The sequence below is a fragment of the Malurus melanocephalus genome, unplaced genomic scaffold, assembly GCF_030028575.1.
Source record: "Malurus melanocephalus ecotype Western Australia unplaced genomic scaffold, MMel_1.1 scaffold_138, whole genome shotgun sequence".
NCBI lineage: Eukaryota > Metazoa > Chordata > Aves > Passeriformes > Maluridae > Malurus > Malurus melanocephalus.
In genome coordinates this window covers 802,011-814,818 of record NW_026623370.1, presented here as the reverse complement: position 1 = coordinate 814,818, position 12,808 = coordinate 802,011, and the positions used below count along the sequence as shown (strand labels likewise).

General features: G+C 38.5%; 1 protein-coding gene across 6 annotated transcripts in view; it reads right to left on the bottom strand.

The window, feature by feature from the left end:
* The window catches only part of FHOD3 (formin homology 2 domain containing 3), a 367,917-nt gene that overhangs the window by 182,192 nt on the left and 172,917 nt on the right, over positions 1 to 12,808 (bottom strand). For all 6 annotated transcript variants that reach the window (XM_057371019.1, XM_057371020.1, XM_057371025.1 and 3 more), the window contains exon 5: positions 1,992 to 2,097. In XM_057371019.1, coding sequence (XP_057227002.1) covers positions 1,992 to 2,097 — 106 coding nt within the window. The remainder of the gene's footprint in view (positions 1 to 1,991; positions 2,098 to 12,808) is intronic.

The window sequence follows — 12,808 nt, the reverse complement described above, 5'->3', positions numbered from 1 at the left end:
ATTGCACACGCAGACCTATTCAGAAAGGACATGCTGGCTCCTGGAACTGCAAACCAGCTGACATAATTTTGGAGTTGTAACAAGCTTTGAACTTTCTGAAAGACAATCAAGACCAATTTAAGTTCTGAAATGAAGCCCACATCACACACAAAAATTCTTATTGTAAAACATGCAAGGATACACTACCCAGAGAGAAACTTTAACTTCACAAAGCAGCAATATAGGGAAAAAAAAGACCTGATTTCAGWAGGTACCAATCTCCAAAAGCATCTTCCTAACATACTGTTTTTAGCTTTATGGCATACTTACATACAGTTTTTGTTATTGTTTGTTATATTCATTTTGAACAACCTGTAATCACTTGTCAATAATGATGCAACAAGATGAGTTTACAGTTTCATTTGTATGATGTTGTGGACTTTGGCACCAAGGTTCTGCTTTAGCATTCACTGAATTCACTCTAAAATTTCTAACTTTAGATCATGGAAACCAAGCTCTTGAGAGCCATAACAAGAAAGAGAGACCATTGTAAGTCTTTGAATGTTGGATGCATTAGGATATGGAAAGGTAAGGAGAAGGGAAGACTCCTAGACTTAAGACCAGATTGTCCCATACAACACTTTTATTTTGCTTCCAGTCTGAATTTTCTGAGAGCATCTACAGCCAGTTTTTTCTTAGAAACTTTTTCTTGAATGTGTTTCTGTGTCCTTGTGTAATATTCGAGCATTTCCATGTGACTGTACAGCTACTGACATRGAACCCATTCTCTGTAGTACTGGTTTGTTTCTTTTACACCTGCAAAAGCTGGTCTTATCTTCAATATCTTTGCATGAAGCCACATTTACTATTTGAATCGTTGCTTTCTATAATTCAGTATTTCTGGTTCCTACAAGATCATTCTACTTATTTTTGTGGGTTTTTTTTTTCACTCTTCATGTGTAGTTTGAGTGCTAGCAGTTAAATACATCAAAGTGACATTTTTAAATAGAGCTATATACGTCAGYCTAAGAAAACTCAAATGAGCCATCTACCACAAGTATGCATTCATAAGCAGTCTCTATTTACTATGAGATCATCCAGCAGCAAAGATCCTTTGGAGTGACTCAAAATACTAAAGAAACTCTMCTAATTTACAACCTTAGTTTCCTGACTAGATGAAAAACACACACATCCATTTGGGCCACAACAGAGGAAATCTGCTTTCTAATCACGTAGCACACCTTTTCCAAATCACTCTCCAAACCCTATCTTTGCCAGTTTTCTTCTGAGTGCAAAGAACAGAATATTACCCTCTCATTTCCTGTTTAACTCCAAAATATCAGATAGCTAACAATTGTTTCCAGCCAAYTGACCCCTTCAGGCATGACTTCCTCCTTCCTATTCCATAGACACTGTATGGTATCCATAGATACTGATGATGCTGCATTCTGCTGCACCACAATGGAATGARATGATACGAAAATACATCTCCCCAGAGGATGATGGAGCAGGCTGGTGCTGCCTCTCTCAGTTTCCCTGGTACTTCTGAACTGTCCAAGCAGCGTGGAGAAAACCCTCATACCTGGGAGGTCAACAGCCACCCATCAGTACAAGAAAGAAGAGAAATACAGGTCACAAAATTCCTGCTGCATCCAACCTGCTCGCAGCAGCCTCTTTGTAAAAGATGATCACACTTCCAATAAGTTTCGTTCTGTGCCTTCTGACACAGTTATCCAGTAAAGGCTTTAGAATGCCTTTTCTGTCTTAGAACTAGAGATTTGCAGTATAGACTACAAGAAAAGGTAGACAATGAGGAGGCTATCGAGACTCCAAATAYTTCAATTCATTTTGCTCAGTGATGAGTGTTAATCTTCCCTTAATTTTTTTGCATAACATGAAAAAATCAGGACCRAACTGAGAAGCAAGTTCAAAGGCACTTTACACAGCAAGTTGTCGCAGACCTGGGAGAGCTTCTAAGCAATAAAACTAACTTTTGGATGCATTTCCTTTACCTCTCAGGATGTAGTTCTGATAATTCTGGTCAGCTTCTGCTCCCACTTTGATTAAGCAAGTCAGACCTTCAGCAACAACAAATTCATGAACCAAGTCCTTGTCATCCTGTCACAAGAGAAAGGAAAAGATGAATTAGAATTTTGAAAGACCAAGAAACAGATTATATCATAATGTAAAAACCAATGCACCCCTGCATTTTATGTTTCACATGATATAAGCAGGTTAATATGAAAGTTGTTATACAGAGGATCAAAAGCAGAATTCTGAGCTTTAAAACCAGAATGAAATACATCAGTGCAAAGAAAAAAAAATAGCTTTAACCTTTCAGTCAACTACAGAAAATTAAAATGTGCAAAATACRAAATTTGATTTTTCATTGAAGRCTTGCAGACATTTACCACAATAATATAATCTCATTATATCATATAAACAAACAAACTTAAAGTCCTAATTTTTCAGAATCAACAAGAGAGCACCACCTCTATTCCTTACCATAATTGCAGTTTCAGTATTTTAAGTGTGTACAGCAAAACTTTAAAACTGGTTTTATTGCAATATAATATTGTATTTATTATCATAGCATAACATTAATTCATTATATTCAGAATGGGAAAATAAAGTGTTAAAGATAAGAATAGGAAAATAAAGTGTTAAAGATAAGAGCACTAGTTGATAAWATGCCCACATTGTGATGGAAAGAAAACACAGCAAAAAAMCAAAAAAATATATTTTATATTTTTATACTTGATAAAGTGACTATTTTTTTCACCATCGGTCCTTTCCTCGGGCAGMAGAATGATCCCATATCCCAGGTGGGTGTGACACCCCCAGGAGGGGTTTCCTGGGTCTTACAGACATAACTGCTGTGCTAAGGGACTATGGAGCATCCCATCCAAAACTTGGCTACGGCTCTTACAGAAGGCTCATGCAGACAAACAAGAAGCTACGAAMAACTGGATTAAACAGCACTTAATGAATTAGCCATGCAAATTAGCCACAAGACCAATTTAAGATATTAATGGGAGAGCGTTACTCTGCAGACCATCACAATTCCTGAGTCCCTTCTTTTAAACGATCTTAATTTATGCTTTCATATACAGCAGTGTAACAGACTTAAATTACAGCTTTCCAATAACGCAGCCCCAAGAAGCCAGGATCCCTATAGCAAATTTGCTGAGAGTGATTTTTGTATTCATGGCAAACACTTAGAAAACTGACAAGAGAAGTAAAGCAATCAAATCCCTTTTAGTGTGTCAATTCACTTAACTGTGAGTTTCTTTCAGCCTGATAGTTTATTTATTATGAATTTCCTTCTTTCACCAGAGATGATTTACATAATTCCTACAGTCTGACCAAACAGGATATTAAGAATTGGAAGGTGATCTAGCAGTTTGTGAGAAATTTAGAAATTATGAAGAGAACAAATCCATTCCATGTTTTAGCAGGTCAAATTTGCTAAACCAATTTGAAAAATATTACACAGTCGTGTATAAATACACAAATTTATCACATGATAAAGGTGATTAAGCCTTTCTATAAATATATAAATATATAAATATATAAATATATAAAGAGGAAGCATATAATTATGCCCCAATTCTTGGTGAAAGTATATTGTAAACCCCAAAATGCATAAGATAAAATTCACCTCTGCTTATGCACCCTTGAGCTAAAAATTATTTGTATTTCTTAAGTCTCAATGTTTTATCTTTTAAGAGTGGTATTTTTTTCAGTAGCTAGATAAAAGCCTTAATAGTGTTTTGTGAAAAGCTAAGAAGTTTACAAAGTCACACGTCAGTCGAAGGCACTACATTTGCAAGCACACAATTTTATGAYGACAATGAATTTCCTCTGTTCATTTTCACCACCAGGGGAGTGCTCCCTCCCAAATACCCCTTTGTTTTACGGTGTTTTTAACTCAAGAGATACCTGAATAATTTGTTGTTCTTCAAGAATTTTGAATTTTGTGTCTCCTWAAACTTGGAAGAGGAAACATATCCGTGGAATCTCTCAGCTAAGCTTGATGTAAAGTATATTAAGAGTTCGGTAAACTGAGGCTATGTGTCACGGTAACAAGGACGTTCACAAGGACTTTGCATACCTAGAAAGTTACTCTGTGCGCCAAGATCAGTGATTAAAAATTTCCTGCTGCTAAAGAGATAAAGTGCCAAATCTGTCCTACCYAGAGTAGGCACCAGTAAAGTAAAGCCAAAGGACAGTAAAGACARGCGTACACAGAATTTAAGAAACTAACAGAGACTGCTGGAATTGGGCAGAATCAAGAAAGCTGTGGGGAAATCATCCTCCAAAATAGTTTTTCTAAAAATCAGTTGAGAAATAGATGCATAGTGAGACAACACAGAAGTCTAACTTAAGAGAAACAATATACATAACAAATCTAATTATTGAGTGAAATAACCACAACTTTTTTAAGATGGTAATTTTATTGTAGTTCAAAAACATTTCCTTTTTTAATAAGTACCTTCTCTTGATACCTCAGTATACATTTAGATTTTGCATCAGGTATGTTTGCATCCTCTTTAAACAGACAAAAAAAAAAGGAATCTATTCTGGATTGACACACACTGAAATAAAGAACACTAGAAAAATAGGAAAAGGTAGGAATAACTGTGGTCTGGGGATTCTGCTATTTCTTAATAGACCTACCATGTCTGTTAGGGAAAAATAAATGACACTCAGATTATTAAAAAAAAAAAAAAAATCATCCATCTCCAAGCAGAGAAGTTAACAGTAGTTTGGTTTCAGAGTCCTTCAGGTTGAACCCAAARAACARAATAAAAATTTTTATAGCATTTAGCCATTYAGGGCTGCTGACATTCAGTGAAAGATACCAAACTGAAACACCCATTATAACTTCAGGATGTTCCCCAAAATTCTAAATAGTGAATACATATTAGTGTACCACCTGTGAAAAAATTAGAAATTAGCATTTAATTGTCAAAATAAATAAAGCTAAWAATCTGGGTTTATGTTGATGATAATTATTTATTTGTATATTTAGTTATTAGTTATTTTTTTAACAAGGACCTTTCCAAAGGAAATTTTGAGATCTGTCTTCTAGAACTTTCTCAAAGCAACCAAGTCATAGAGTCACCCTTGACTGAAAGAAGATATATTGCAGGGGAACAGCAGAGGAAATAGAGAGGATGAGGAACTCCAATCAGACTGCTTTTGGATAGCTTTGAATAAACAAATCAAACCTGAATTGAAAAAAGGCTTTTAAGGTACTTCTCCTTTTCCAAATAAAAGGGAGAAAGAAGATGTAATCAARCAGAGTACAAACACATCATGCCTTAGACATAAATCTGAACTCAGTACATTATCTATCATGTATATACGATGAGAGGAAAGAAGCAAACATCTGGAATGTGCAGCAAAGATGAAAGGCATGCAAGCCCATACGTTCTACATTGCAAGGAGAATGTTTACATCAATTTKGGTCTAGGATAATCTTTTCAGACCCATTAACTCACTGACTTGCCAAGTTAGGTGACCTCAAGAGTAAAGGCTACTCTCTAGCAGTGGTTAAGAGGTTCAGGTTTCCAGGAAGAGAGCATTCATTGTACAAAATATATGGCACAAGTGTGACAATGATACCTACAAGTATATGCCACACGTGTGTGATAACAGCTAGAAGGAGGCAGGGAAATGTTGTCATTTGCTATGAAAATGGACTCCTCTGCTAATATTGCAAAGATTTATGAGCCCTTAATCAGCAGGCATTAAGGCACTGATGAGAAAAGCAGCAAAACACAGGCAAAGCTCTCTAAGCTTCCTGCTAAGCTCCTGCAACCATAAAGACTGTGCAGTGACACAAAGGCTGGCTACTTAAAGTCTTTATGAAAATATACCATTGSCCTCCTTATATTTTGCTCATTTATTCACAGACAAAACAGATAATGTCTCTTCCTTTTTTTTAGGCATTTCAGAGGAAGAAAAAACAAGATCATGCATGCCCRTGCGATAGATGTCAATTGTTATCCAATATAGAATGAAAAAGACACTAAATAAATTCAAACTGGTGACTTTAAAGCATGCTTATGTGGTTGACAAAATGCATAAACTACACTTTAACCTCCATAATTCAGCCTAGCAACTAAAAAGACCCCATAAAACCTGCRATGAAGCAGTCTGCCACTGGCAGAAGTGTGTTCGTGSGGGGCATYGTCTTCTTTCCTACATGTTTGTACCATTTGATATAATTTCTAATGTAGTTTCTCAAGGTCTTACCTAAACATRGAGACTGAAGACTTTTTTGTAAGGAACAGCACTTTGCAAGAACACTTTTTATCTGATGTGCAGCTTCCACATGCAAAGATAAATYGTTTATATACTGTTTAAGAGAAATCTTTCTGAAGCCTGCTATTTCTGTGGGCCATATGTTTGAAAGCTTTTACCCAAAGCATGATTATTTTTATGTCACCAAAAAGTTGCTTCATTTCCTAATAAGAACTGAGGTTTTGGAACATAGTTTCTCAAGGGGATTTTTTTTTTTTAATCTAACAAGCACTGCTGAAAGGTTCATTCCAAGTACTKGGGGAAACTGGATTAGTAAGTGAATATTCACACTTGGATATGCACATATGTATTTCTTTCTTACGTGGCTAACAGCTGTGCAGAGTACTGTCTTTCCAAGGAATCATAACACAAAACAAGTTGCTTGTCTATAAGATTTCTGCCAAGAATTTAAAGTTTCGGGATTTTTCACTCCCTTTCCTTTAATAAGCTATCCCATTGTTTCTGGGTGCTTAAGCATTACCATATTTAATTCTCTCTTGTACAGTTCTGTCCTGTGTCTGTTACAAAGTTAACGACTGCACATTTTATAATGTTAATTTCTTTAAATAAGGAAAGCCATGGGGTTCTCCAGCCTGTAATCTCCACRTTACATGATACTGAGTGAGCCAGCAATCACATTCTGTACTAACTAAACCTTCCAAAATCCAAAAGTTACTGTGATCCAGCCTAAAAGTGAGAGCAGCACAGGCAGTCAGGGTACCAGTCATGGAGAGGAGAATCTCCTTGCTAAGCTTTGCCAGGGGGTTTAAAAGTGAGGATTGTGTTCACACTGAGCTGTGGGGGTTGAGGCACTTCACTGCCTGCTTGAGGAAGAGCTTCCCTCTCTGCTCTGTCACTCTACAACATCCCTATTAAGAGAGATTTAGACTCTGATTAACAGGTCAGTTCTGGTTTTGTCTGTAGACCAAAAATTGTAGCTTCACAAAGACATACTGCATTTACATTTCAACACTGTGATAACTCACCTAGGCAAAAGGTAAGATGAATATTGCCAATTCACTGTTCACCATGACTAAGAGGAAAGATTTATAGTGGAATCTGACTTAAAGTGGAGGAGCATTCTCCTCTGCTGCCTGAAATCTTTTGGGACAAGATGCTGGCAGAATATCAATAAAGAATCCTACAAGCAGAAAGGGCATAGCTCATTCAGGCACTGCCTGGATCATGAAGTAAACATCCCTAATTTCAAGAGGGAGAACTAGAGAAATTTTGACTCATTGCTATTTTCATCTATGAAATAGTATGCTGGCAGACAGCGCTGTTCCCAGTCCACATCATTATGTCAGAGAAAGGTTTCCTTGGAAAGCCCTCTTCTTCAAATTCCCCTGCCAAGAGGAATCACTGCACAGCAAACTAAAACAGAACCGAAACAGAAACCCCCAGTGATAATGCTCAATGTGAAAAAATAAAATAACAAGGAAAAATACAGTGATCAATAAAATGCTGGTGCATTTTAGTCCYCTGAAAAACATGAAAGATGGCTGCACTCCTTAGAAGTTAAAGCGCTTTTTTTTCAAACATTGCACCCGCTCCTCCTCCCCCTTTTTTTTAATCTCCTGCAAAGTCAAGATAGGATCACAAAGTTCAGCTGGTTTTAGGAGGATTAAGGTTTAGGGATTAAGCTTCATTCATTTGGGGATGTAAATTAGCAGCAGAGGGACAGCAGCTGACTGGTGAGGAAAGGGAGGAAGGAGGAGGCAGGTCAAAGAGCAAACCATGCACAACTGCAAGCTTTCACTGGCATAAATCTCAAATGACAATGTATCTGGCACTCCACCACAAGAAAGGAAAATAAAGGAATATTGCCCAATATACTTCAAAATCTTGCTCTGTTACTAAGTGCATAAAGACAGAAAGATAAAATTCAGGTTTCTATTAGCAACAGTATCAATGATGGGTAGGTCCTTGTTCCACCCTTACTATACTTAATAATGCAAGGAGAATAGAAATTGATCTTTTTTTTTGAAGCATTCCTCTGGCTCTGGCAGACCCTCACATGCTTTTTTTGAAAAGGAACCCAAAACAGTCCCATACTTTGCTCCTGGGCAGCAGTATTTGACTATCCCAGGCAGCAGTAGCAATGTGGCAGCACAGGGCAATGACCAGAACATACTTCCATGACCTGAGAGCCTTCATATCCACAGGCTCCCTGTATAATTTCAAATGCTTATATGATGCACCATCCCAGAAGCAATGGAAAATTAACACACAATTCCTCTCAGCTGCCCCTTTGGCTGCCTAGCTCTGCAACCCCCATGACTACATTAGAAATGTATCACAGTTAAACCCCCACAATAATATTTTAAACTACTGCTACCTGCCTTCAGTACATATCACATCTGCAGAAGCTACCAGCAAAATAATTACTCACATTGACAAGACTAAAATGATGTAGTAATAAAAGAGTTATGTCGTGCTCTATTAGAAACAGAAATTCCAAAGCATTTCAACAGTCCAGCTTTTTTATTGGCTAAGCARCAGGTTGCATTTTACAGATCAAGATTGGCTTGCAATGTTTGCCATTAGAAAAGCTCACTCTGGCTTGAAAACTGAGTAAACATAGTCAGGAAGTGATTGAAGGAGCACAGATCGCCAAGATATAATTTATAGTTACTTTCCCACACTTCAAATTATAGTTCTGTCCTTTGGACTCCAAAATCATTGATATAATTAAAATCCAGAAGTGTGGTATTATCTAATTCAATTGTCAGTGTTTATTTCAGTCCATATCACAAGCCAAGTCATCTATTGCAAACAAATCTGGAAAGAAATCATTCCAAAAACATACACACACAAATGCACATATATACAGACATGCACAGATCAACTGAAGTCCTACGAGTCTCTCAAGACTGTGTTGCCATTTCAACCTCAATTATTTATGAAGCTACAAAACAATTCTATGTGTGGACCACATGAGCCAGTGGTTAAGTAGGCAAGTCTTGTACTAAACATGAAACATCAGTTCTACTTTGCATCAGGGCACTCCTTTTAGAAGATGAACCAAGSGCAGATCTGAGAGTCCTCTGAGAGTCACAAAGAGTCCATTTCTCTCACAAGTATTTCCACTCCCTGATACTTGGTAATCCAGTAACTGCCCCAAGATAAGTGCTACTAGGCAAGTTCACTTGCTGTCCTCCTTCTGTCAAACTCCTACCTGGAAGAATAACTCCTTCAGAACAAGATGGCCCTGGGCTGGGATGTCCCAAAACTGCAGTCACCAGCCAGAAATAACTAAGGCAGAAGCATTTTAGTGAAGAGCCTGCAAGGACCAAGCAGATGGTTTGTATCTCAATGGGAGCTCTTTCCCCTTGTTCAACTTGCTGATTGCAAATGCATTTCACCCACTTTACTGCCCTCAGCAGCTGTGCCAAGCTTCCATTTCTCTTCCCTCCAAACTTTCCCCTACACTCCTCGCTGTGGCTCTACTCCTCCTCTTTTCCTGTCTACCAGTCTCCTAACTCATTTAATGTACATCTGTGTAGAAGCATGACCATAACATGACACAAAGACATCAGTATTTTTACATTGTTTCCTTTTTTTCCAATTCTTTAGTCTATTTTCATAGAGCAACATTTTACATCAGCGTGCATGGAAATTACCATTCCCCTTTACTTTTAGTGAGGCAATATACTTAGGTAGCCTGCAACGTAAAGTTTGGCTTCTGGTGATGACAACAATGAGAATTCATCCCCGGTTGTGTTCCTGGAGGGAAGGGATGCCATCCAGAGGGACCTAGACAAGTTTGAGAGATAGGTCCATGCAAAACTCRTGAAGTTCAACAAAGTGTKAAGTCACCTGGGTCATGGCAATTGCAGACACACCTACAGGTGAGGCAAAGAATGAACTGAGAGCAGCCCTGCTGAGAAACCTTGGGGGTGTTGGCTGAAGAAAAACTCAGCATGAGCCGGCAATGTGCACTCAGAAAGCCCATTGTATCCTGGGCAGCATCCAAAGCAGTGTGGGCAGCAGGTATAGGGAGGGGATTCTGACCCTCTGCTCTGCCATGGTGAGACTCCATCTGCAGTGCTGTGCACAGTTCTGGTGTACCCAACATAAGAAGAACATGGAACTGTTGGAGAAAGTCCAGAGGAGGGCCACAAAGTGGATCAGAGCACTGGAGAACCTTCCCTACAAAACTAGGCTGAGAAAGGTGGTGCTGGTCAGCTTGGAGAAGAGAGGGTTTCATGGAGACCCCATAGGAACATTTCAGTGTCTGAATGGGGCCTACAGGGAAGTCAGAGAGGGACTCTTCATCAGGAAGGACTCTTCATCAATGATAGGATGTTGGAGCCGACCATTTGCCAGGGAACGGGAGAGAGACAGAAACGACCTYGTAGACGTGATGTAACATGAAATCTCTCTCAAACTTTATTGTGCCATCCAGGGGTTTTTATACCCACGGTTCTTAGCGGTAATGGCAGTCACACGTAACGCTTTTTGTAACGGGAATATCAGTAACTTAAYGTTCTCCAACCCCTACTAACACCATATAATCCCTTATATGGCAGTTCTGCTGTTGCAGGTGGCGYGTGCTGACTCCCTCTGCCATTCGGRTACATTAGTGGTTCTCATGGCCACCAGAGTACTCGAGATAGGCCCCACTGAAAGCGTTACAGCACCGGCCGGCTGCTGACTAACGGCTCAGAMTGTTCCAGAACCTTCACGGRCCTTCTCTACCCTGACCAGGCCTAGGCCCTAGATTGGCCTACCACAATAGGACAAGGACTAATGGGTACAAACTGAAAGAGGGGAGCTTTAGGTTAGACCAAGAAAATAAAAATCAGCCTCCAGTCTTTCATGTTTAAATTTTTCTAGTAGATAACAACCCAGTAAAACAAACGTATTGGCATATAACATGTAGGGAAGGAAACAGAAATTAGTACCACTAAGACAAAAAAAAAGATACCCTCAGAGGATGTAACTGACAACCCCAAAGAATTACCATTGTATTAAATTAAAGACAAAATTTAGAGGAAAGGGTCTTTAGCCTGCACAGCAAGGCTGCTCCCAAGTCACACTTATGTTCTTTCTTTAACTTTGCTTTCTTCAGTTACCAAGACTGAATAACTGTGATCCTGCCTGATCTTCACCACTATCTTCTTCAAGAAAGTTTCTCTTTTACTCTGAACATGGTGCTTTGCTTCTTCTGTGACTTTGGTTATTAACTTCACCACTTTTACATAACCGGGTTCATTCCTGCATCGGACAAGGGAGCTGCAGGTAGAAAGYCATCTGACTGTGATGATATAATTTTTAGTTCTAGTGCTCCCATTGCACTTAACCTTGTAGCTGGGATGATGCCATGTTCACCTGAGAAAAATCCCAGACTTATCATCATGTTCTACCACTGAAAATGTTGAGCTGCCTTTTTAGTTTGTACAGAACAATAAACTGATGCATTCTGCCTTTCAGGACAGGGAACTGAACCGTACCACAATTTTTTAAAAAGGCTGAAAAAAGAACACAGAAAAGAAATTGTACTCCTACTTAAGCATGTTGAACAATTTATAAGCACCTTTCTGCTCTCAGTATTTCATTTTATTCAGTTAATAAAAGGCCAGATAATTAAAGAACCTTTTTTCCCCCAGTGAGCGCAAGAAGCAAAAATAAGTCACACCTCAGTCTCACATTAACATACCCAATCATTGGACAGAAAGTCTTCCATTGCCTCCCCCCCTATAATGGCATTTATCAGGAAATTAACAAAAAAAGTCCTGCTGTACCTATCTCTGTTTACCACAGTCTATCTACCTGTAGACATTCAACAACCAGATAAAAATAACACTGAAACTAGACATTTTATGCCACTGACTCGATGGGGACAGAATTTCATTTTTTGCACCTTTCGTAGACAGCAGATACATCAACACACTGTGTGTTTGTACTCCCAGTTAATAGCAGAATTAAAAAAAAAAAAAAAAAAATCCTAGAAAAGTCATGTAGAGCAGATCCTGCCAGGAATATTCTTCATGGCAGATAAGCAGCAGATCAAACAACATTCAGGCACTGTATTACATACCTGAGGAAGCTAAAGTAGACATGGTCATCCTACTAAACATTTCCTGTTTCAATTCAAACATTCRCAGTGATTACAGAATGAATACTGGTGGCTTCCCAAGTTTTTAGATTATCTTTATGGTGTAAGCAGTTCACATTTTTTACTCTCATTAAGCACTGAAGTACTGTTTAGATCTCAGCCTGTAACATTATCACAAAGGCCCTCCACTTCCTAACTGAGAAGCTCATTTGACATTTAATGTATCATATCTACTTTATTTATAATCTCTAAAAAGTATTGAGACATCTTCTTTTAAAGCAGGATTAAACAGATTTGTAAACTGCTGCGTAGAGCTTTGGTGAATTTGATTTGGGAAGGAAATGAARGTTTCTCTTTTTCATGACTTAACCAAGAAGCCTTCCAAGAGGCTGTTAAAGGGGAGAGGTGGCAGGCAGCCTGCCTCACAAGTGATGACAGCAGCCCCTAAATCAAGTG